Below are 25,769 nucleotides of genomic sequence, written 5' to 3'. Positions count from 1 at the left end.
TTGGGGGGGCGGGAAGACGTTGGAGAAGAGGGCAGGGCTGGGGTGAAGGGAGGAGGGATATGGGGCTGGGGGAAGAGGGCAGGGAAGAGGGGGCAGGGATGGGGTAGAGGGGGAAGGATGGAACAGATGGGGAAGGGAAGAGGAGGCAGGGATGGGGTGAAGGGATATGGGGCTGGGGTGAAGAGGGCAGGGCTGGGGTGAAGGGAGGAGGGATATGGGGCTGGGGGAAGAGGGCAGGGAAGAGGGGGCAGGGATGGGGTAGAGGGGGAAGGATGGAACAGATGGGGAAGGGAAGAGGAGGCAGGGATGGGGTGAAGGGATATGGGGCTGGGGTGAAGAGGGCAGGGCTGGGGTGAAGGGAGGAGGGATATGGGGCTGGGGGAAGAGGGCAGGGAAGAGGGGGCAGGGATGGGGTAGAGGGGGAAGGATGGAACAGATGGGGAAGGGAAGAGGAGGCAGGGATGGGGTGAAGGGATATGGGGCTGGGGTGAAGAGGGCAGGGCTGGGGTGAAGGGAGGAGGGATATGGGGCTGGGGGAAGAGGGCAGGGAAGAGGGGGCAGGGATGGGGTAGAGGGGGAAGGATGGAACAGATGGGGAAGGGAAGAGGAGGCAGGGATGGGGTGAAGGGATATGGGGCTGGGGTGAAGAGGGCAGGGCTGGGGTGAAGGGAGGAGGGATATGGGGCTGGGGGAAGAGGGCAGGGAAGAGGGGGCAGGGATGGGGTAGAGGGGGAAGGATGGAACAGATGGGGAAGGGAAGAGGAGGCAGGGATGGGGTGAAGGGATATGGGGCTGGGGTGAAGAGGGCAGGGCTGGGGTGAAGGGAGGAGGGATATGGGGCTGGGGGAAGAGGGAAGGGAAGAGGGGGCAGGGATGGGGTAGAGGGGGAAGGATGGAACAGGCGTTTAGGGGGAAGGGATTGGGGGCAGGGGTGAAGAAGAAAGGGATGTGGGGGAGGAGGTAAAGGGAAGAGGGAGAGATACAGGGATGCGAGTGTGGGGGAGGAAGGCAAAGGGTAATTAAAACACACAGCAACCTCCCCTCTGCAGAGTGGAAGCTGAGGGCTCCTCCTGCAGCTAGCCATCGTCCTGTTATGGGGTGGAGGGATGGGGGGTTGGTGGAGCCAAGGACTGAAGCTGATGTGAAGAGGGGTTGGGGGCTTAGTGCTACCTGCGTCAATAGTATAGTCAATAGAGCTGGTTGGAGAATGTCCATCTAAATGAAATCTCAATTGAAAGTGGTAAAAATTTTTCCTACGAATGTTTCCCTGTCTAGCCAGCAACAGTGTTCTGCCTCCTCCGTGTCATGGGCCTATGTTTCTGATGTCAGTAATTTACAATGGAGACTGTCCCAGAGTGTGGTCTGTGGAGCTCAATAATGTGCCCCACCGTCTTTAATACACATGTGTAGCCCAGCCAAACTGGCAGTATTAAATGGGCTGGCTCAAGATGGGGTATCACATGCTGGGATGTATCCATGAGCTGCCAGCCATATTAAAGATCAGGGTGATTTTGACCTGTTCCATTTAATGTACTTGAATTTGATCTTTGGGTTCTTAACAAGTTGCCAATGAGTCTCTTGTTTGGGCAGAATGTGGGCACCTGAAGTATGGGAATAACAGATATCTCAAATTTCTGTGGATGTAAAGGAGTTTTGGGTCTCAAATCTAGGATTTGTCCCCTTTCTCATCATAATGGGGTCTATCAGTCAATGCTGTGGGTTAGGCTGGGAGAGGCGGCATTGTAACTTGTTTGGAAAACAAACAACTGTTGAGAAAACACTGAGAGACATAAAAGCAATAAACAAACTCTATAGGGACTGGAGAAGCATACTGGGAAAACTGCTTCAGCCTCAGTACCAGGCACATGGTTGTTTTTTTTTTAAAGCAACACCTGGGTATGCAATTTTTACTGGAGTATTTCCCAGTGTTCTTACCTATTTTCACACAACACACAGTCGACCTGTGGAACTCTGTCAGAGGATGTTGTGAAGGCCAAGACTATAACAGGATTCAAAAAATAGCTAGGTAAGTTCTTGGAGGACAGGTCCATCAATGGCTATTCCCAGGATGGGCAGGGGTGGTGTCCCTAGCCTTTGTTTGCCAGCTGGGAATGGGCGACGGGGTGGATCACTTGATGATTACCTGTTCTGTTCATTCCCTCTGGGGCATTGGCTACTGTCGGAAGACAGGTACGGGGCTAGATGGACCTTTGGTCTGACCCAGGATGGCCGTTCTTGTGTTCCTAGTAACAATGAGAAGTGTTGTTTAAAACACAAAGCTAAGAAAGATTTAGGCTGAAGTGATCAAATTCATGGGGCATATTTACAGGGTGTGATTACATAATATTGGTGCCATCTAGTGACCAGGGCCCAGATCCTAGGTATTTCGGCTCCTAACTTCTAAATACCTTTGAGGATCTGAGCCCAGGTCTAAAATTTACAGCCTGTAGCTATGTATGAATCATACAACCAGTACAATGCAGCTTTATCCTATATAGGATCATTTATGTAGATTTTTGGGTAAAATTTTCTTAAGTGTCTAAGGCGCTCTGATTTAGGCTCCTGAGTGTCTGTCTCTTGAAAATGAGACATAAGCTTCCAAATCACGTAGGTGCTTTTGAAAAATTTACATTTCATCTCAAAACACATTATTGAATTGAATAAAATATAATAGAGGGAGAAGGAGAAATGAAAAGTCTAAAGGAGGGGAAAAAAGAAAAGGAGTACCCGTGGCACCTTAGAGACTAACAAATTTATTAGAGCATAAGCTTTCGTGAGCTACAGCTCACTTCATCGGAGTAAATAATGTTTTCAGATGAGATTTGAAGTGTTGGAAAGCCGATGAGTCAGATCCATGAAGGTGGTTCCATATGGCAGGAGCTGCAGGGAAAGTCATGGAGACAGAATTTAGAGGCATCAGGATTGAGAGACACTGACACTAGCACCATGTTATTAGGGGGAAGAAGGTGCCAATCTTTTTTTTTTTTTTCAGCCTGTATTTTAGTTTTTAATAAACTGTCTGGGGCCCCCTTAAGAGCACTAAATAAGAATAGGCTTTTCCTTTATTTTTTTTAATAATCAAACATTTATAAAGATACAAAAAACTCTCATCCACAATATATTAAAATACATTGAACTGTTGGGGTCAGTTTTTCTTGTCTTTGTTAAAAGTGATCACGTTTCTATCAGCAGATGGCAGTATAACTCATCACAACCATCCTGGAAATGCTGGATTCCCTGGCCAAACCAAACCCTGCTTTTCTGTAAGTAACACTCTGAGATAACTGCTGGAAATAGCCTACCTTGCTTGTCACCATGAAAGGTTTTCCTCCCCCCCCCCGCTGCTGCTGATGGCTTATCTTAAGTGATCACTCTCCTTACAGAAAAGGAGTACTGGTGGCACCTTAGAGACTAACAAATTTATTAGAGCATAAGCTTTCGTGAGCTACAGCTCACTTCATCGGATGCATCGGATGCACTCCTTACAGTGTGTATGATAAAACCCATTGTTTCATGTTCTCTGTGTGTCTATATAAATCTCCCCTCTGTATTTTCCACCAAATGCATCCGATGAAGTGAGCTGTAGGTCATGAAAGCTTATGCGCAAATAAATTTGTTAGTCTCTAAGGTGCCACAAGTACTCCTTTTCTTTTTGCGAATACAGACTAACACGCTACTACTCTGAAACTCTGAGATTACACTACCTACTGTGCTCCAGTGGTTATTTATTTTATCAATCTTGTTAACAAGCAATCAGATATGTATCAATTAATAAGCAGATATAAGTTAAGCCATACAATATATGTTGAGTCAAAACTGGAGGGGAAAGCATAACAAACTGAGCAATTATCAAATGACCATAAGTATAAATATTCCAGGAGATAAGAACATGGGAATAATGCTTACCGTTTATGTAGCATGCTTCATCTATACATCCTAAAGAGCTTTACAAAGATGGGTAAGTATCACTGTTCTCATTTTACCAATGGGTAAACACAGACAGGATAAGTGATTTGCCCAAGGTCACATAATGAGTCAATGGTAGAGTCGGGTAGAGTTTTAAGTCCAGCATGCTGTACAGTGTACTGTGTTTCCTCTATTTGATAGTCAAGATTCAATAGTTGGGTATCAAAGCATGTAGATTTTTTTTTTTTCAGTTCCCTGTTTGCAGATTCCATATATACTGTTTATCAGCCCATATTGTAACTCTGTTACTACTTTCCAGGGTTACTATACTTTGTGCCAGAAGATGATATTTTTAGCAGACAATTGTGCTAGAAGACAGTAAAAACTGAAAACATATTCAAGAGACTTGACATACAATGTATTGGATTTCAGACATTCATCTTTCATACGTGTTTCCTAAGTTAAGTTCATTCTTGAAATCCTTATTCAACTCTTTATTTATGGAAGTACACCCATAGTCTTCGCTAAGGCTACTAACGTAAGGGTTGTAGAATTGGCCTCATGTTCAATAACATTAACTGCCCAAATCTTGGGTGTTTAAAGCAGGGCTTTCTCTATTGTAGTGTCACCTTCTCTTCCCAGACAACCCTACAGGGAACAGCCACACTGTGTAGGTCACAGAGTACCAGCCGTGTTAGTCTGTATTCGCATCCGATGAAGTGAGCTGTAGCTCACGAAAGCTTATGCTCTAATAAATTTGTTAGTCTCTAAGGTGCCACAAGTCCTCCTTTTCTTTTTGCGAATACAGACTAACAGGGCTGCTACTCTGAAACCTGTAAGGAGAGTGATCACTTAAGATGAGCTATTACCAGCAGGAGGGCGGGGGGGGGGGGGGTAGAAAACCTTTTGTAGTGATAATCAAGGTGGGCCATTTCCAATAGTTGACAAGAATGTCTGATTTCAGAGTAGCAGCCGTGTTAGTCTGTATTCGCAAAAAGAAAAGGAGTACTTGTGGCACCTTAGAGACTAACAAATTTATTAGAGCATAAGCTTTCGTGAGCTACAGCTCATCCAATGAAGTGAGCTGTAGCTCACGAAAGCTTATGCTCTAATAAATTTGTTAGTCTCTAAGGTGCCACAAGTACTCCTTTTCTTTTTAAGAATGTCTGAGGAACAGTGGGGGGTGGAGGTGGGGGAATAAACATGGGGAAATAGTTTTACTTTGTGTAATGACTCATCCATTCCCAGTCTCTATTCAAGCCTAAGTTAATTGAATCCAGTTTGCAAATTAATTCCGATTCAGCAGGCTCTCCCTGGAGTCTGTATCTGAAGGTTTTTTATTGAAGAATTGCCACTCTTAGGTCTGTAATCGAGTGACCAGAGAGATTGAAGTGTTCTCCGACTGGTTTTTGAATGTTATAATTCTTGACGTCTGATTTGTGTCCATTTATTCTTTTACGTAGAGACTGTCCAGTTTGACCAATGTACATGGCAGAGGGGCATTGCTGGCACATGATGGCATAGATCACATTGGTAGATGCGCAGGTGAACGAGCCTCTGATAATGTGGCTGATGTGATTAGGCCCTATGATGGTGTCCCCTGAATAGATATGTGGACAGAGTTGGCAACGGGCTTTGTTGCAAGGATAGGTTCCTGGGTTAGTGGTTGTGTTGTGTGGTTGCTGGTGAGTATTTGCTTCAGGTTGGGGGGCTGTCTGTAAGCAAGGACTGGCCTGTCTCCCAAGATCTGTGAGAGTGATGGGTCGTTCTTCAGGATAGGTTGTAGATCCTTGATGATGCGTTTTCATGTTTGGTGGAGATAACGGACTCCCTAAACTAAAGGAGTACTTGTGGCACCTTAGAGACTAACAAATTTATTTGAGCATAAGCTTTCATGAGCTACAGCTCACTAAACTAAAGAACTGAATCCATTCTTATAAGCTGCATGTACCTTCCAAATACACAAGAGGGAGCTAGCCACTAAAAAGTATATAGTCCACAAACTGAACTTTGTCTCCATATTCTTAAATTGGATTAGAGGGTAAATTGATTTAGAGCATTGCAATTGCTGTTCCTTCATTTTTTACAATCCTAGGAGTAAAAAATTTCTTGTACCTCATGTCTCCAAAGCTTTGAATGTCTTTCCTTAGTCAAAAAGACAATGCAGTTCTTTCCAGGCTAATGAAGGGATGGGATCCATGGCAAAGCAGAGGTCAGACTTCATTAGGTTGTGGAATATCCAGCCAGTGTTTTTTGTTAATGATTAAAGTGTGATTCTAGTCCAAAAAAGTGACTGTAAAAATGGTGCTTGCACAGAGTAAATTGATCAGTTGCCTTCCAGTTGAGGTTGTGGGGTAGGAGTCATGTGATAGCTTGAAGAGTACCAAGGCCCCGAGTTTTAAAGTCAATGTGATTTATGCTCCTAAGCACCTAAATCCCTTTTGAAAATGAGATTTAGGCATGTAAATCTGTTAAGCATTGCAGTGCTGAGCACAGCAATGCCTAAATACCTTTAAAAACTGGGGCCCTAGTCTATAAAGGCCAGCAAGGGATCAGTTGAGCTAGAGAACTGTAGGTGAAAGAACTCAGCTTTTAAATGACTCACAGGTAGAAGGCCTGGAGAGTGAGAATTGCAGGGAGCCGGTGGGCTCCTGCAGGAGTCCCTTTGATAGGGCAAGGTCCTGGAAGGGCTGAGAGAGATGAGGGAAAAGCCTTTAGGAACTATAGCCCATGTTGGACAGGGGAAACGACTTTATTTTGGTGTTTTTGTTTGTTTTCTCTTTAACCAATAAATTGTTCCCTGAGGCAAGGGCCTGAAAAGAGACTCTGAAGTGGCATTGATCCTTCCTGAGCTAGTGAGTTAACCCAGAAGCATTCAGGCACCTTATGCTTCACAGATCTGCCCCTTGTTTGTATTCGGAATCAGAGCTGCTCTTTTCCGTGACTAAGATAAGTCTTCAGTGCTTTCAACTTCCTTTAAACCTGCAGAACAGCACAGGTGAGAGTGAGCTGAAGTCTGGTTTTTGTGCATCATCACCAGAATTGTTTACTAAGCACCAGTTGCAGGAGTGTGAAGCCCTGATCAGGTGCAGTTTCATAATGGTCTAATTTGTACTCATTCACTCATAGGCCCTGATTCTGCAAACAGTTGGATGATTAACTTTACTACCATGAATAGCCCTATTGAAATGAACAGGACAACTCACAGTAATAAATTTAAACACCTGTAAATGGGATCATAGTAAAAACAGTTTGGCAGCAAAGGTTTAACTGAGCACAGACTATATCAGCATTAATAGAAAATCAGAAGACAGAAAATATGTATATAAATCCATATTATGCTCACACCTTGAATACTGTGTGCAGTTCTGGTCGCCCCATGTCAGAAAAGATATATTCCAATTGGGAAAAAGTACAGAGAAGGACAACAACAATGATTAGGGGTATGGAACAGCTTCCATAGGAGGAGAGATTAAAAAGACGGGGACCATTCAGCTTAAAGAGACGACTAAGTGGGGATATGATAAATGACTATGAAATCATGAGTGGTGCAGAGAAAGTGAATGAGGAAGTGTTATTTACCCTTTTACATAACACAAGAATTAGGGGTCACCCAATGAAATTAATAGGCAGCAGGTTTAAAACAAACATAAGGGAGTACTTCTTCACACAATACACAGTCAGCCTGTGGAACTCATTGCCAGGGGATGTTGTGAAGGCCAAAAGAATAATTGGGTTAAAAAAAGAATGAGATAAATTCATGGCGAATATATCCATCATTGGCCAAGAGGATCAGGGATGCAACCCCATGCTCTGTGTGTCTCTAAGCCTCTGACTGCCAGAATCTGGGACTAGATGACAGGGGATGGATCTCTTGTTAATTGGCATGTTCTGTTTATTCCCTTTCAAGCATTTGCCACCACCCACTGTCAGAAGGAAGAATACTTTTTAAGAGCAGGTTAGATAAACGCCTGTCAGGGATGGTCTAGATAATACTTAGTCCTGTTGTGAGTGCAGGGGACTGGACTAGATGACCTCTCGAGGTCCCTTCTAGTTCTATGATTCTATACTGGGCCAGATGGATCATTGGCCTGACCCAGTTTGGCCATTCTTATGTTCTTACTGGTGATGCAGAGGTGTAATTGAAGGAAGATTTTTCATGAAGAATCTATTTGACTGGTGATGCATGAGCCAGAAGGAACTGATATGAATTTCAGATCCCAGGTTGAGGTTATTGGTTTTGAGATTTGGAACATCTTTCTTCTTGTAAATTGAGCAAATTTGATCTGGAGTCCTTGAAAGACCAATGTAGAATTCCACAATGCCATTTTAACAAAGTTATTTTTCAGATTTGAACAACACTTCAGAAATTAAATATGAAGATAATTTACAAAAGATACTCAGTAGAATTTACCTGCTGCTTTCAAGAAGCAATTTTAGGATCTAAATAGTTTTACAGTTTCCCTTTAAGAAATCAATGTAATTTCACCCAAGGCTTCAGGGTCCTGAGAAGAAAATGAGTGCTTGAATTTTCTTATTGCGCTGACTTACACTCTGAAGTTTTAACAATAGAATTTTTACATAGCCATGTCCCTTTTTTAAAACAGAAAATATCAAAGTCCCAGCTGTTGGCCCAGACAGCTACTTAGTTCCTAAGGGACAATGTTACACACATAGCTGTAAAGATGGGACACTTATGAAAGGATTAATGTGTAAAGCCAGCTATTTGCAGAAGTTGTTTCTTTTCCATCTTCTTCAACTGGATACAGTTAGCTGTTAACAAAAGCAATTGTTATTTTTCTAACTTGCCCCTAGAGTACTACTATGTTACTCCAAATTCATCAACATGTGCAATGCCCACATGTCATCACCTTGCTCTTCCTGAGCCAGGAACCCTACATATTTTTATTTTCTAAGTGCCACAGTAAGTTCTATGCCTAGAAGAGCAGTAATAACAAGACTATGTACACAGCAAATGCGAGTTGCGTTCCTCAAAGACATAATTAGGTCTAGGAGCATTCCCCACGGGCCCCCATTTTCTTACCATAGCAGTACACTGGCATTCACACACCATGCACTAGAGAGTTTGAGTTTCAGGGTCATTCAGAAGCTTCTGCCCACTTGCTCACAAAAAGATTCTCTCTATCTTTACGGAAAGAGCTGGGTAACCCGTTGTTCCTCTGGAGAAGTATAGGTGGGTGCTGGGGAGTGTCTAGTGAAGCTGGTTTTGGGGTGAGTTCAATCCAGCAAATATAAAATCATCTCACATCACATTTCCATAAATTCTTTGGGGCAGGGACAATCTCTTACAGTGTGTTCAGCCCAGTGGGGTTCCAATCTTCCTCTAGGTGCATTAATTCCTGAATGCTGAACCAGCTGGGGCTGGAAGTCTCACTCCAGCAGACTCTCCCTCCGTCTTCCTGCACTCCTCATTGCTTTCTTGTACAGAAGGTCAGTCCTTTGCTGAGGACTCCCCAGCTCTGTGGACCAGTCTGTTCACCTCCCTCTCCCTCGTTGATTCCCCACCCCTTTTTGAAATGCAGCTTTTATCAGACAGCTCCTCACTTGGGTGTTTGTTACTGTATCGCTTTCACACTTCTTGTCTGCTCTCCCCACTCCTCTTGTACCAGCCAATGTGCCTCAGCCCTATCTGAAGGAACCATCCCTAGGGGCAAGCAGGAAGCTCAGTCTTTTTAGCCCATTTAATCCTCAGCACGTCTTCTGAGACTGACAATAACAGGACAATTAATGCCACTTGTGATGCTTTATTTTTTTTTTTTTGGTGGGGTGGGGAGTAACACTAGTTCAATTGGGAATTGGATTGAGACCTACCAACTAATTTCACACTGGCTAGTTAACAGTCATTGGATGGCAACACAATTTAGTCCCTAGTGAGCTGTGTTTGGTGGGAATCAATGAACTAGAAGTCAGTCTCAATACTCCATTCCCTGAGTGAGTCCTGCTCTCAGAACCATTCCAGACTAAATAGATAAAATGCGCTTATGACTTTGAGTGAAACTTCACATTTGGGCCAAACCAAAATGTCTAGTGCAGGTGGGGTATGTTTTCTGCTTGCCAAGTATGAACTAAAATAAAAGTTCTAAAGAGCGCTTGGCCATAGAGCAATGTTTGAAGAAAAGAGAAGGTGAGGTAGTGAGAAGCATGCTGAACAGGGACAGCAGAAGGCCACTGTGTTTGTTTATTTGGATTTATAAATAATAAAACAGGGCCTCTAGGCACCTCAGCCACAAGTTACAATGACAAAAATAAAATTAAATAACAGCCTTACCCCTGAGCCAGCAGAGGTCAACCCCCAATAAAACACAGCTTCCCTCTCCCATGCAGATCTAACTCCCATCAAACCCCACTGCTCATTTAGTTTTCTTTTGCAGGAGGGACAATTAACTAGTAGAGGGCAAATAACGAATTAGTCTAATCCCTTCTCTCCCCCACTTTGCCCAGCTATTTTGGAATGATTTCCCCTTGGATCCAGATTTATGTATTATTTTAATTATAATTTTAATCTTGCCCCACACCCCAGATGCACTTTAGCAAACAATGCACTAAATAACAGGATTTGTGAGCAAGGCACTTGCATACCTATTAACCCTCCAGCCATCAAAGTGTTCTTCCTGCCTGTCCCTGTCAGCCTTCACACACCCCCATCAGAATTTCTCTTGGAAGAGTTGTGAGCTGCCTTATCTGTTCTAGATGTGCAGGAAAGCTTGGATCTCAGTGACTCTTTTAGACTTGTCTTTGGGGGCGGGAGGGTGTGCAAAGCTTTGGGAGTTGGCAGTGGGTCCAGCAAAAGAATTGCCTTTTGATCAGCAAAATGAAATTATTTCTGCTGCGCTTCTGCTGGGTTCCCCCCCTCCCCTTCCTCTCCTCACGGTTGGGCATGGCTGGTGGGAGGGATTTCTGACTGTCAGCGAGAAAGAAACAAGAGAGCATGTGAATGAAAGACAGACCTGGGAAAGGCAAGAAGAAAGTTTTGTTGGTCTGTAGTGCAGGGGGGATAGAAGAGCTGCCGCTTTCGAAGCGAGTGTGTGTAAGAGAGTGAGTCTCCTGCCAGGAGAAAGGTGGAGGTTGATGGAGGGAGGATGTCTTAGGGTGTGCAGTGAGGGTTAATGGAAATCTCTGCCCATTGCTGAAAGGGGGCTGGGAATTCTGTCTTCAGGGAGGTGGATTTCTCTGTGGGAGCTCCCATCCTCAGAGTTGGGTTATATATTGCCTTGTGAAGTGGATCAGGACACCAAACCAATCAAACCTACATGGGACTTCGCTGCTGGACTGAACCCAGATTTTGTAAGCCACTGGCTTTCTGGATCTCCTTAGAAAGTAAATGCCAGAAGAAAAAGCCACCTCAGCATAATTTAATACTATCAAGAGAAGCTAAGGAGCCAGGTTTGGGTTTTCGAAAAGCTCTGAGACCACTGGCATTGTCATCACTTCCCTTGGACTGAAGATACAGGGGAAACTGCCTTTAGGAGGAAAAGTCCAAGAGTGATAAATCTGCTTTTCCAGTGGACCCCAGCAAGAATCAGTGTGTGTTCCCATAGCGTTGTTCTTTGTCAGCAAAGGCAAAACTGGCAAAGTCAGGAGGTAATCATGAACATTTTTCTTTGAGGAAGAGACGCTTGCCAGCCTCTCACTTGGGAAGGCTGTAAAACTTTCTAGGCATCCACCAGAGCCACCCTGGGAAGGGAAGGGAAGGGAGCAGCAGCAATGGAGCTACACGTGTTGGTGCTATCATTCATTCTCACCCTGCTAGTACGTCCGTTCACCTATGGGAAGAAACTACAGCCCCTTATGTAAGTACTGAGTGAAGAGTCTCATCGGCTTGGTCAGGTCAGCAAATATTTAAGGGAGAAACTGCTATATGCAATTTAAAAAAAGTTTCATTTTTTTTCAGTTTTCCCTGGTCACAAGTGTGCATAGAACAAAGGCAAACAGGGATTTGAAAAGTATGGATGCTTCCCTTTGCCTGTAGGAGATGCTTGGATTTTTTTTTCTTATTGAGACGTAGATAGTGTGTGAGTATGAAATGTAATTATATAGTCTGAAGACTGTTTTCCTATGACTGCTGCTTTTATAATACCCTCTTCTTTATTTCTCTTTTCTTATCACATTCCTCTTTGTAATCACCTTTTTTCCTCCTGCTCTTAATCTAGAGGCACTGAGCCCCGTATTTTTTAATGAAATGTTACAGCTTTAGTTTGGCATTAGCTGTGTGGATCCTCTGGGAAAATTTCCTTACAAGTTTGATATCCTGCCCAGAGAAGATCTCTCCATGCAGGGGGATCTCTCTGCTTTTCTTTGTAAATTAAACTAGTATTGTGCAATGAAATAAACCCAAACCATCTTTTCCCTGTATCAGTAACTCTGTTACTGGGGAGGGAGGCACTCCTGTTCAGTAGATGTGTTTTGGAAAATTATTGCAAAGATATCTTTCTTCTTGTGTAAAGAATTTCATATGATCTTCCCAGCAGTGCCGGTTAGGGATTGTTGGGTCAGGTACTAGAAATGAGATGGGTGCCAGTGTATTCAAAACTAGAAGATGCCAGAGAATGGGAAGTGCTGAATTTAATTGAGCAACGTAATTCCCAACAGAGCACTGCTGACAATACTCTTGAGACACAAAACCACTGTTCGGTGCACACAAAAACTCTCCTTCACGGCAATAAATTACTCCAGAAACGTTGCTGCTGCCAGCCGCATTCTTGTGGTTCTTTTTAGTTCTTCCTTTTTGGATGTGCATACAGCTAAGGGGTGAGGCATTTTAAAGTAAATAGCAAAGAACACGCAGGGCAATACCATTCTGTAGATTGCCCTTCAGTCATCTGCAAATGCAAGTTTTGATAGTTGTTATGTGGATGGATTTGTTGCCTTTTGGAAAAGGAGATACTAGCAAAATAACAACTGCTTCCCCGACCTCCGTCCGTCTGTGACTGGGGTCTGGTGAACTGATGTATATGAGGCTTGGCTAACTGAATAGCTCTTCAGTGGCCACATGTGAGAACAACAGGCCAGGATTTTAAGGCAAAGCTATTGGGGAAACACATCATTAATCCAAAAGGCATTTTCAGGCTTTCTGTAACAGTATTGAAATTGAATGTCTTGGAGCAGTAAGATGCCAGCTGGAATTGCTATACTTCTTCATGTCTGAATTATTGAGTTAGTCTGCTGCTATAGAACTTTTTTTTTTTTTTAAATGCATAGGCTCTTTTGGGGAACCATAACCACCGAAGTGGAAAAAAACCCAACAGATTGCTCCCAAATCTCATTAATTCACAGACTGTTTGCTACCCCTTCTAAAATTAAAACAACAAATTAATATTTATTGAAGCCCCGTTAGTCAGAAAAGTGGTTAGGCAAAAATGGCACCTACTCACTCAATAGACCCGCTCTCTAACTCAATCAGAATTGATCACCTTACTCACTAAAGGAAGTTTGTACTCAGCTCGCTATCTTCTAAATGCACTGATGCCGACAGGGCTGAGAGCTCTATTCTGACTTTTGCAGCATCAACACAATCCATGTTTAAGTCTAGTGGCAGACTCATTACTTCTGGTGATCATGTCAGAGGCAGGAGGATCTCAGGTGGGATTTGTGAGGATGTCGTTAGAAAAATAATCTGTTAACCTGTAAATAAAGCTCATATATTTTGGAATAATTGAGAGTGGATGAACATGGATCCTACCATACATTTTGAAATCCTGGCCCACAAGAAAATTGCCTCCTCTTTGACTCTTGTTCTTTCTTAAGGTGCTCTTTCTTAAAAGTCCCTAAAAGAAAAATATACCTGTCGGGGATTAGTGGACAAGTAGTTGTTGGATCTTTCATAGAGGTTCACCTTGCCTAGAGGTACTGTGCATTTGAAGAGTGTTAACAGCTATAAGGTAAGCTTCTGCCTAGGGAGACAGATGTGAATAATTGCTATTCAGAACACGTTTATTTGCTTTATGATTTTGAAATATTTTTCACAGTCCAAGCAGAGAGCACTGTCAGACCACATATTTACTGAAAAGCAGTGATGAGTGGCCAAAATCTTAACAACCGGTTCCCTATAAAAAGTTCTGATTTAAGGGATGTGCCCAGTGGTGAGCTGGACCCGGTTCGCGCGAACCAGTTGTTAAATTTTGAAGCAGTTTTAGAACCGGTTGTTAACCCGCTTCCCTGCAGGGGGCGCTGAGGCTTTGATGGGCTCAGGCCGGGAAGTGATTTAATTCCTCCTCCGGCCACCGGGGGCGCTGCGCTGTGAGAGCCACGTGGGCTGCTGCCTGGCCCTGGGCACGAGCCCTGGTGCTGCTGATGCTCCCCTGGCCCTGGGGCTCCCGCTGCTGCCTGGTGGGTCCCCGGCTGCTCTGCTGGGCCGGGGCTGCGTCCTGCTGCTCGGGCTGCTCCAGTGACGAGCTGCCAAAATCTTAATAACCGGTTCCCTATAAAAAGTTCTGATTTAAGAGATGTGCCCTAGTATGTATTTTTTTTTTATGGTAACAGGGTTACCATACATCCGTATTTTCCCGGGAGGAATTTTTAAAATTTAAAAATTCCTCCCGGACAGTGATTTAAGAACCAAAAAGCCTGACCTGTCTGGGAAAATATGGATGTATGTTAACCCTGCCTAAAGTTCTTTTTAAAAAAAGATGGGCCGGAACTAGAAATGAGCTCCGTTTCACATGTGTAGGTCCTCGCTACTCCCTGGGGGTGTGCTAGGGTGACCAGATGTCCCGATTTTATAGGGACAGTCCCGATTTTGGGGTCTTTTTCTTATATAGGCTCCTATTACCCTCCCACCCCCACCCCCGTCCTGATTTTTCACACTTGCTGTCTGGTCACCCTAGGGTGTGCACATGTGTGGGTCCCAGCTGCTCCCTGCCCCCCTCATTGAAGCAGGTGTGCAGGGTTACTGCAGGGCACCAGTGGGCGTGGGGCAGGGCTAGCTGGAGGCGGGGGTGCGAGGCTGGCTGGAGACAGGGGCTGGCTGCAGGCAGTGGGTGCGGGGGTGGCTGGAGGCAGGGGCTGGCTGCGGGCCGGGGGTGCGGGGGTGGCTGCAGGCAGGGCAGGGGGTGCGGCAGGGGTTGGCTGCAGGCAGGGCAGTGGGTGCGGGGGTGGCTGGAGACGGGGGCTGGCTGCAGGCAGGGTGGTGGGTGCTCACGGGGAGAGCAGCTCAGAGCAGCAGGACGCAGCCTCGGCTCAGCAGAGCAGCCGGGGACCCACCAGGCAGCAGCGGGAGCCCCAGGGCCAGGGGTAAGGGGAACAGCAGCAGCAACAGGGCTTGTGCCCAGGCTCAGGCAGCAGCCCACGTGGCTCCTGCAGCGCAGCGCCCCTGGCGACTGGAGGAGGAATTACATCACTTCCCGGCCGGAGCCCATCAAAGCCTCAGCGCCCCCAGCAGGGAAGCGGGTTAACCGCTTCTAAACCGGTTCTAAAACTGCTTCAAAATTTAACAACCGGTTCTTGCGAACCGGTGCGAACCGGCTCCAGTTCACTACTGCTGAAAAGGCTTATAGAGCCTTGTCTGAAAAGATTCAAACTTCCTTTTTTTTGCTAAATGCAGTTCCTGTGAAAAAGACAATTACTATTAGTTCTTTAATACGTAACTTTAGTGGGCCTCAGAGAAGAGGCATACTGACTTGTATGTCTCTTCTCTTGCAAACTCTGGTACATTTTTTGGCTCAAATCAGATGTCCAGTCAGTTTATAATAATATGAATGGATCCTCTTTTGGGGGAACTGAAGCCTGCCCTTACAAAGCAGATAGCCCTAGTGATCTAATGCAGTGTTTTTTTTCATTTTCAGACCCCTACAAAATTTCAAATGGAAGTGCTAACCTCTTTGGAAATCTTAGACATAGTCTGCGGACCCCACTGCGGATCACAGGTTGTAAACCACTGTTGTATGGTAACAACAGCCTTTCACAGACCCTTAGTCATAGGGTTGAGAACCACTGAAAAATGCATCTTTCATGGTAGAGTAACTACTGTTACTCTAATTCAGGAAAAGGGTCAGGGCAATGACTAGCTTTGGCTATGAGTAAACCTACTGTTGCTTCAGATTCTTTTAGTGAAAAAGGGGGCATGATAAAGGTCTATACTCGTTCTTACGATAAGAGAGCAAGGGGACATCAGCTTAAAACACACAAAAGTAACATTTAAAATGGAGGAAAGTGAAAACAGATGTTCTACAAAATGCATAGTTGGCATGTGGAACCTACTGCCACAAGATGTTTCTGAAGTGAAGAGCTTAGCAGGAGCTAAAAACAACATAGACATTTGTATGGATAATATGAATATACACAGTTACAGAGAGAATAAAAATAATAGTGGATATAAACCATTCATTCCCACTTGAGTTAGAAAGAGATTTCCTCCGTAGGCATTGCATTGTTGTCCATTATGGAAGTTTTGTACCTTTACCTCTGAAGAATTTGGTGCTGAGCCCTGTAAGAGACTGGACTAGGTGTACCAGTGCTCTGATTCCATATCACCATTCTTGTATTCCTAATTGTGGAGGAAATCTGATTGAAATGGGAACAAACCAAAACAACCGCTTCAAAACAGAACAACACCTGCCCAAACCACCACCCAGAAATAGTCAGAATAAAGAGAGTACTTGTGTACAACTAGACTAGTGTACAATCAAATCTTTTCAATGGTAAGAACCAGTTGGGACCCGTTAAGAGAATTCCTATCAGTCAGAAGTTGGGTGACATTAGTATTTACTTTAAAAGGTGGGAGCTGCACAGGATATAATACGTTACTTTAATTCCCATTGTAGAAAGCAGGGCAAGGCAGGGTGAGAGTGAACCAGAGCAGGACTTGGCAGTATTTTTTCCTCCTGAGACCCACAAGTCACTCAGTGTTTACTCCTGTGACCCCAGACCATACAATTTTTGTACTGATATCCCTGAAGTATTTTCATTGTTCATTAAAAAATGTTGCAGTGCACAGTAATTTGTGACTTTTTAAATCTATGTTCATTGTGCCATATATGGTCAAAATTAGGTTAGGAATCCACTCTGCTGGCTTCACAGTCATTGCTTTGAAAATTGGTTATAATACAATCCTGTAGCCGGCCAGGAGGAGGTGCTACAAGAGGGGAGAGACACCTATCTTTTTAAACAGAATATGAAGTAACTCATTCCTAAAATAAGTTCCGGTTTAATCAGTCCGGCAAGCAGGAATGCCAAATACAGAATTAACATTTTCTAAGAAAATGTTAAGATCACCAACCAACACAAAACAAAAATCCTCTTTCTGAAATGTAGACCTCACACTGTACCAGCCCTATTGTGGCTGTAATACACTAATGCAGTTGTAACTTATTTATGGATCCCCAAACATTCTCAACTCTTCACTGTCCAAAACTTGTGATTTCAAAATATTTCATACCATCCATAATCAAGTTAGCAGTGGCAACTAAGGCTGACTTCCAAAAGGTTTATTATGTACTGGGGGAAAATGCCTTTTTTTTTTTTTTACTGCTTGGTAATAGTTGCATATCCACCTCAAGTTAGTCATGTTTGCTAGTCAATGCTATTGTAGCTTTAATGAACAGCAGCATATAAACTCTTTGTTTGTTGAAGCAAAGGTTTGGTCTAATAGGGCAAATCCCATGTGCCTGTTCTTTCCAGGAATCAACCCCAATCACTTCCGTTCAGTGGGAGGGATTTTGGAAAATGTAACATGAACTTAACAATAAGCAAACATTTTATTTTGTGTGGAGAGGCAAAAGCAAATAGAAATAAAATGTATTAGAAATTTTAAACTCTGGGCCTCTGATACTTGAAAAAAGATTACACAGCTTATTATTTATTAGCATTCGGGAAACCAAAATATTTTAATCTTTTAATAATTTGGTTGCGAAGCACTAAGACAATGAAGTTTGTAGTATGCATGAGTTCTTGATATGTCTGCTCGACTGTCATCGGTTTTTGAAGCTGTTGATTAATTTTACGTGTTCCGAATGCTATAAAAGAAAACGGCACCCAGTTTACTCATTCCCCTGGTTTGAAAGTTCTGAGAGTATGAAGCACCTTCCCCGTGGATTGTAAACTGTGAAATGCACTTGGAAGTGATTTGTCAGTTATAGTTTCCATTTCTGAACCCATTACTGTTGGTGACTATCTTGATCTTTATGAATCTGGCAATTTAAAACACCATAAGCAGTTTCTTGGCCTGCCTTAATGCTGGTTTGACAATAATCAGAAGAACTTTAATGTGCAATATTTAAATAGGTTTATTTTTTTCTCTTCTTATTTTGGGTATATGTTATGGCAGGATGGAAACTATCTTACAGTGTCTGACGTTGGTTTCTTGCTCAAACTCCCACTCAAGTAATTATACTCTGATCACTTATAATTCCCCATACATTTTCATTTGGAGACAGCATTTTTTACTTCCTGTTACAGGGAGCTTCCCAATGCAATTACTTCCTGTTCTAAGCTGTATAGTGATGCTGTGCATTCTGAGACATCAGCTGCATTTCATGCCGGAGGTGGCAGCATACCGGGTGATGGGTGAAGCAATTATCTATCTATCATCAATCTCATAGGAGTGTTGCCTGGCTTAATTAATCAATTGTTTATAAAGTTCTTTGAGAACCTTGGATAAAAGTTGCAATGGAAATAAAAAGTTATTTCAATACAGGTTAAATGGTATAAAAAGATGCGACTTTTACACTTTTTGCAGGATGACCACTATGGATCTAAACATATAATCAAGTGGGGAAGAGTTGTGGGGCTAGGTGTTAAAGCATGGTATAGGGAGTCTAAACTCAGGAGTCCTATTCCTGTCTCTGCCACTGACGCACTGTGTGAACTTTGTCCAGATATTTACCATCTCTCTGCCTCAGTCCGTCCACCTTTAACATGTTGGAGGCTGATATTTACCTGATGGGGTGAGGTGAGACTTAACTGATCCATGAAGGCCTTTGGTCCTCCAGTGAGACACTCTTGAAGTGGAGGTGCTAGTGTTATTTTATTATATTATTTGTACTGAAGCTAGTGCCAAATGTGGTGCGCTGCTCGGTAAGTATACTGTCTCACCATAAGCATATTAAACCAGTGCTCTGTGATTTGAACTGACTCCCTGGGGGCTCCCAGAAGGAATTTAAGTGTTTGGTGATGTAAAAGGCCCCAAAGGGCTTTGGACCTGCTTAGCTGAGAGGCTATGTCTCTTCCATTTCCTCCCGTGGAAATTAAATGAGTAGATAAATATTGTATAGAATATCTTCTGAGACGCTTTCACAAAAAAACATAGCTTACTCACACCCTGTTCATTCTCAGGCTGTCAAAGCACAGTACTGGTTCACTCCATGGTGTTGAGGGAGATATAAATATGTCTGCTTCTCTCCATTCGACAGGCCAAACGTTTGTGCGGAGCAAGAGCTGGTGGTAGTGGGGCACAGGCAGCCATGTGTCCAAGCTTTCACTCGAATGGTCAAAGTGTGGAAACAGGGCTGTGGAGGACAGCTGTGGTGCATAGGCTATGAACGGAGGTAAGTGCTGCTTTCTGGTGCTTCTTTTCTCCCTTGTCAAATGAAAATAGATTTTTTTCTTCTGAAAGGAAATGCTAACCTAACTCACTTTCCTTAAGCTTGTGTATGTGTGTCTGTAAGTGTGTGCATGTATGACAGCGAGAAAGACGCATAAAGATGCATGCTATTAGACTGAAATGTTGACTTCAAGTTTATTCAGGTTCTGGACTGGAGGAGGTGGGGATTGTTGCAAAGGTGAAAAGCCAGGCAGACCAGGCTGCCCATCACCTTCCTACCTTCCTTGATGGATGAGCCACAGAGTAGCACTGAAAGCGGCCTTAGAAGAGGCTTGGTGCAGTTATAATGAGTGCTGCAGGGAAGTGAGGGGGTATAAGTGGTATATTCTAGTATACAAAAGGGAGTGGACAATACAGGTGCTCCCCTGCTCCCCCCTTTAGCTCAGAGGGAGAAGGAGTGGGCAATGCAAAGAACATAAAAGGTGCATTATAAAGTTACACACTTAACAATAACAGCTAACAGAAGTCACCGTCAACTTGGTATTAGGGCTCGCAGAAGGCTCTGGCATTAAATTCAGTCACCAGTTTGGAGAATGCTAGTTACTATTGCATATGTGCCTTGGCTATCTGATTTGTATTGATTTCATGTTGCAGTTTTTATTAGGGTAACAAAGAATTCATGTAGTGGCTGACTCAAATCTACGAAGGGAGACACGTGCAGAAAAACATGTGGCTCAAAGCCACAGATTAACCATCAATAGTGCAGCTATTTATTTACACCATGGTCTGGCTAGAAATAGGGGAATCCCAAAGGATTTTGTGAACCTTTAAACACAATCATGGACAGGGACTGTGTGTTCCTATGGATTTGCATAGCATCTAGTGCAATGGGCCCTGATTCCAGCTGGTGTCTGTGGGTGCCAGTGTAATATAACTACTATAACAATGCTCAATGTTGAAAATTTCAAATCCTTTAAGCATTTAGTTTGTAGAATGTAGGTTCTCTGTTTCTTTTTGGAGCAGGTTAGCCATTGTATTTGTTTCCAGATATCTTAACCCACATTGCCTCTGTTTTCCATGATCATACCATGTTAATTATATTAATTAAGTGCATCATCTGTATTATCCCAACAGCATCAGTTGTGTTGGCTTCACAGCAGGAAAGTACAGATAAAGCCACTATAAAGTTTAAAGGGCAGGGTTTCTCAAACCGATCACTTATTGTGAATTAAGTTTGTGTGTTAATAATAAAACTGGTTGGAAAACAGAAATACATTTTTGCTGACAAAAAAAATTCTCTGTCAAAAACCCCCACAGGATTTAATCATGATTAGTTAGTTAAGATGATACTGGATGTGATTTGCCTGGCCTGCTCTGACCAGTTAGCACTGTGTCAGCAACTCAATTCTTCACATCCTGGTTCATCTGGTAAAATTTTGTAATGTAGACAGGAACCTAATGGTACTGGTGCAGATTTTCCAGGCAACTTTTCAGTTACCAGGGTGCAACTTGCCTGGGGTTCATGGATAATTAAGTAAGCAGCACTTGTTCTCGTTAACACATATTGTTCTCCTCTGTTTGTCAGTGTAATATAGCCCCAAATTAACATTCAACCTGCTTTGCACATTTTCCTGTTCATGGGGTTGGAGTGTACACATTTTCAAATAGTGGTGGCAGAGTTGCTCCCATGAAAGCCCTCCTTTTGTACGCACAGTTTTTACAGGTGTAATGCAAGTGCCAGTGTCTGAAAACTTGGTCCTATGTGTAAGGCTTGTTTTGTATTGCAAGGTCGACCCCTGCCCTAGCTTCGCCAGTGATGTCAGCCTTGATAATCTGCTTTCCCAAGAAATACTTTTTCCCACACTGCCCCTTACAAATGGAAAAAGCTCCCAGTCAAAATTGGTCCTTTCGGTCCTTCAATTCCTTTCTCAGAACTTGCCTGTTACTTGATACATGTAGGAAATTGCAACCTGATTAACAGCTAGGCAGGTGATGAGTTGTAGTTACAGTCTCTGATTGGTTAAGAACTGCCTGCATTCTGTTAGCTTTTTGGACCCTGTATTCCTGAACCGCCACCCCAGTCCACTTGTTTGTCTCACCCACCTGCTAAGGCTTGTCCTTTAGACTGTAAGCTCTTTTCGGCAGGGACTGCAATTTACTACGTTTGTATGGCATCCATCCCAGTGGAGCCCCATGCTGGTTGCTACTCCACGATTATAACATTTAATAATAGCAAGGCCATTTTGTGTGGATAGGATCTTCTGAGACCTTCTCATATTCTCCCCTCTTTACTCACCTCCCACCCTGACACTTCAATTGTGGCCATTCTCCCCCCAGCTGAGGTGGGGTTGGAGGTTGCTTCTTCCAGAGCCTGTTATCAGCATTTCATATGTAACCAGGGGTGCTCTCCTCATTGGAGTTGCTTGCGCTATGTCCACAGCCTTCCCAACTTCTGGCGATCTAAGGGGTCCTACATTAGTCTACCAGTTCCTCCCATAAGTATTGCGACAAAGCTCTGTCCTTGCCTCCGTGGGTCCTGCATTTCCTGGCAGATTTCGCTAGCCTAAGAGGCTCACTGTGACCCTCCACGTAACCCTTCTTTCTCTAGAGACAAGGGTCACAGTCTACTGAGCCATTTTCATCATAAGCCAGCGAGGGAGGTGAGGAGAAGTTATCCTTCCTTGCACAGTCTCTGTAGTCTCCCAGTCTCAGTGATTAATCAGGGGCAAAGGTGTGTGGGGGACGGGGAAGCCCAGGCCCACCCTCTACTCCAGGCTCCAGCCCAGGGACCCTAATAATATCAGCTATGGTAGCTGACCTTTTAGAAACATGACATGTACAATTCCCTGGGCTACTTCCCCCACAGCAGCCCTCACTTCCTCAAGCTCCACTTCACCCTTACCTCAGGGCCTCCTTCCTTGTACCTGATATGGTGTGTACTACTCAGCCTCTCCAACCGCGCAACTTCTTCCCACAGCTCCTGACATGCACCCCCACCTGACTGACTGGGAGGCTTTTAACTAGTTTCAGCCAGTCCCTGATTGGCTTCAGATGTCCCAATCAACCTAGCCTTCTCCCTGCCTTCTGGAAAGTGCTTAATTGGCCCCAGGTGTCTTAATTGACCTGGAGCAGCTGCCATTTCACTTATCCTGGTACCAGGGATTTGTTTGGCCTGCAGTGAATCTCTCTCTCTCCCACTGCTCTCCCATAGCCTTCCAGCTTGGAGGGAGGTGGGAAGCTGCTACTCCTGCTGCTAGGCCCTAACCTCTCCCTGCTGCTCCAGCTGCTCCCCTGGCTGGGCCAGACACCTCGCCCCTGTTCTCTGGTACCTGGTTGCTGGACCCCCACTCTCTGGTGCTGCTACTCCTCCAACTGCAGCCCCGGGGGGGGGGGGCTGCTAGCCCACTCCCCAGAGAGGAGGAGTGAGGGACCCCAGCCACTGCTGTTGTGGACACCACCACCACCACCACCTGAGAGGGGTCCTTTCTATTTGCCTGGACCACCACCTGGAGTTCCTGGAGCTGCTGCTGCTGCTCCTGTGGAGTCTGCTGCCTGGAGCTGCTGAATCCCCGAGGAGGAGAAGAAGAGGACCATCCACCAGTGGGGGAGCACCTAGAGACTTTGCAGACCACCGTGGAGGGGGCCCTCAGACTGAGTAATTTTTCAAACTGTGCTCTTGTGGTGGGGGTCTTGACTGTGTTGCCATGGACACAAGGGGTGTGGCGTGGAGCTGCCCCCCGATCCATCTGTGTCCCCCCCATCCCTCACCACTGCTACCACCATCGCTGCCCCCTCCACTACCCCCACCAGCTGTATACCATCTGCCTCAGCTCCTGCCTCTGGACTCAGCTGCTTGCTTGGCTTGCCACGCCCTATTTCTACCCTTTGGGCCAGAAGCAGCAACCAGCCTAAAAAGACTTGTGCAAGCACAAGTGGGTGCACGTGCCCCCCCCCGGACTGCCCACCCCACAGCTTTACCCTTTACTACCTGACCCATTTGCTACTTGCAGCTTTGCCCCCCCTTTTTTGCCCCAGCCCCCCTTACTAGCTTGTTTGCCTGCCCCGCCCATTTCCTTCTGCAGCCTTTGTTTGTTTGCCCTGCCCCAGCCTCTGAGGCTCGCCCCTTGGTTTCCCTGCTCTACCTCCAGACCGCTTAGCCCCTCGCTCCGTGTGCCCATGTCCCCTCCCATGTGCTTGTGCAATTCCCCATTTTAGTTTCAACCCTTTTCACTGCACCCCGAATGTTGTTGTATCCCCCCCTCCCCTCGTGCACCAAGAGGAGCCGGAATTCCACCTTGTGTCAGTGACTGACCCCTAACCCCTGATTGCCCCCCATCCAGCCCACCCCTTTTGGCGCCCTCCTCCCCTGCCTGCAGCCTAGTGGGGAGGAGTGGTCGACCTGCTTCCCCCTCCCTTCCTTCTTCTAGTGTCCCTCCTTCCCTCCCTGCTCATGATGGAGGGGGATCAGACGGGTGGGGCCCCTCCAGCAGCCCGAGCTGCCCCTCCCCCGCCTGCCCCTCTGTCACCCCCCAAGCTTCTACCTCCGCCGCCGAACCATCTGCCATCGCCCCCGCTGGGGCACCAGCAGCAATGGGCACCGGGGTGACCTCCACTGCTGCCACATCTCTCACCCCCTCAGATTCGGGGGGAGTCCCCCCAGCCGGCGGGAAGGGCCAGGGGAAGAAGAAGGGGAAGGGCCCCGCTAAAAAGACCAGGCCCTTCATGGCAGGGGCTTCCCCCAATGCCCCGGCCCCACCACTGGCTGGGCCGTCCCTCCCTGCTGTTCCCTCCACCAGCTCTGTGAGTGTCCCTCCCCCAGCCCCCAGGGTGTACGCCCAGGTGGCGGCAGCCCCCCTGCCTGCCACTACGTCATCTCTCCAGCCCACCGCCTCCACCACCATCTATAGCGGCCGGGGCCCCTTTCCCACCATGACCAGGAAGCATGGCGTCCGTTGCCTCCTGGTGCCCACCTCGCCCCACGTGGAGACCTATGTGCGGGCATTGGTGAGGGTGGTGGGGCCCACGGCCATTGTGGCGGCCTCCAAAATGTATGGCAAGGTCGTCTTCTTCTTAGCATCGGAGGCCGGCGCCCAGGAGGCGGTGGAGAAGGGCCTGGCGGTGGGGGGCGTTTTTGTCCCCTTAGAGCCGCTAGAGGACATGGGCGTCCGCCTGGTCCTGACCTCCGTCCCTCCCTTTCTCCCCAATGCCGCCCTGTTACCCGCCCTTTCTACCTTGGGGAAGCCCATCTCTGTCATCAGCCCTCTCCCGTTGGTCTGCAAAGACCCCGCCCTCCATCACGTCCTCTCGTTCCGCCGGCAAGTGCAGCTTCAACTTCCGCCGGCGGCGCGCGACGGAGAGGCGCTGGAGGGGTCTTTCCTAGTCCCCTACCAGGGGGCCCGTTACCGGGTGCATTACTCCACGGGGGAGGCCCGGTGCTACCTTTGCCTGGCGATGGGGCATGTCCGGAGGGACTGCCCCTTGGCCCGGCAAGGAGGGGCATCCGGGACCCCCGAGCCCCGGCAGGGCACCAGCCCTGTCATCGCCGGCACCCCTGGCTGCCCAGCGCCCGAAACCACCCCTCCTCCTTCCCAGTCCACCATTGCTCCCACTCAGGCCCAAGGGGCACCGCCCCCACTATGCCCAGACGAGCGGGAGAGCCCCACCCCCGTTGCTTGCAATCTGGCGGGGCCTGTGGAGGAGGATGCGGCAGGGACACCGCCAGGCATGGGAGAGGGCCCACCCCAAGGGGAATCTTCCCTCCCTTGTGCTGCCCCACCGTTACCCCCTCGAGTCCCTGAGCCATTGCCTCTGCCCCCTGACACAATCCCTGCTAGCCAGCCCCCGGATGATGCCATGGAGGGCTGGGCCCTAGTCCAGGGGAAGCGGGGCAAGCGGAAGGCTTGAGCTCCGCTCCTCCCATCTGACGCGGAGGCCCCCCGGAAGACCAGGAAGGGGGGCACCGATGCCGAGTCTTCCGCTCTACCCATGGGTGTGCTCCATCCACTGGTGCCGGCTGGGGAAGACGTGGCAGCACTGGAAGGCGGTATCTCCCCTACACGGGAGTCCCTCCCCTCCAAGGCCCCCGAGGCACCATCTGAAACCCCAGTGTGCCCCGAAGCAACCGTTGCGTCAGGTGCTGGCGGGGAGAATCCCGGGGTAGCGGAAAACAATTTCCCCTCTATATATGAGGAGATCGAGGCCCTGGGTCTGAGCTCGGTCACCCAGGGGGAGGACGATCCTATGCCAGCGGGCCTCGATCTGGGTGACTTCACTCCAGCCCCCCTTTCCCCATGTTCCCTCCCCCTAACCGTTGCTTCTGCCCCCACCTCCGAGGAGCCCCTGGACTCCTCCATCAACCCGGCTGCAG

The 25,769-nt window shown here is 46.4% G+C and overlaps 1 protein-coding gene across 4 annotated transcripts in view; it reads left to right on the top strand.

Annotated features, from left to right (window-relative positions):
* Nucleotides 1-1,064: 1,064 nt before the first annotated feature.
* MEGF6 (multiple EGF like domains 6) overlaps nucleotides 1,065-25,769 on the top strand; it is a 272,172-nt gene continuing 247,467 nt past the window's right edge. The window contains exons 1-3 of one of the 4 annotated variants that reach the window (XM_043499841.1): nucleotides 1,065-1,085; nucleotides 3,193-3,263; nucleotides 19,272-19,406. In XM_043499841.1, the coding sequence (XP_043355776.1) occupies nucleotides 3,226-3,263; nucleotides 19,272-19,406 (173 nt within the window). In that variant the 5' untranslated portion in view covers nucleotides 1,065-1,085; nucleotides 3,193-3,225. Of the gene's footprint in view, nucleotides 1,086-1,141; nucleotides 1,241-3,189; nucleotides 3,264-10,588; nucleotides 11,718-19,271; nucleotides 19,407-25,769 lie in introns of those variants that run through there. The other 3 variants (XM_038376878.2, XM_043499840.1, XM_038376877.2) reach the window with 3 other exon arrangements.

The sequence above is a fragment of the Dermochelys coriacea genome, chromosome 18 (assembly GCF_009764565.3).
Source record: "Dermochelys coriacea isolate rDerCor1 chromosome 18, rDerCor1.pri.v4, whole genome shotgun sequence".
Lineage (NCBI taxonomy): Eukaryota > Metazoa > Chordata > Testudines > Dermochelyidae > Dermochelys > Dermochelys coriacea.
This window is presented reverse-complemented; position numbering and strand designations above follow the sequence as displayed.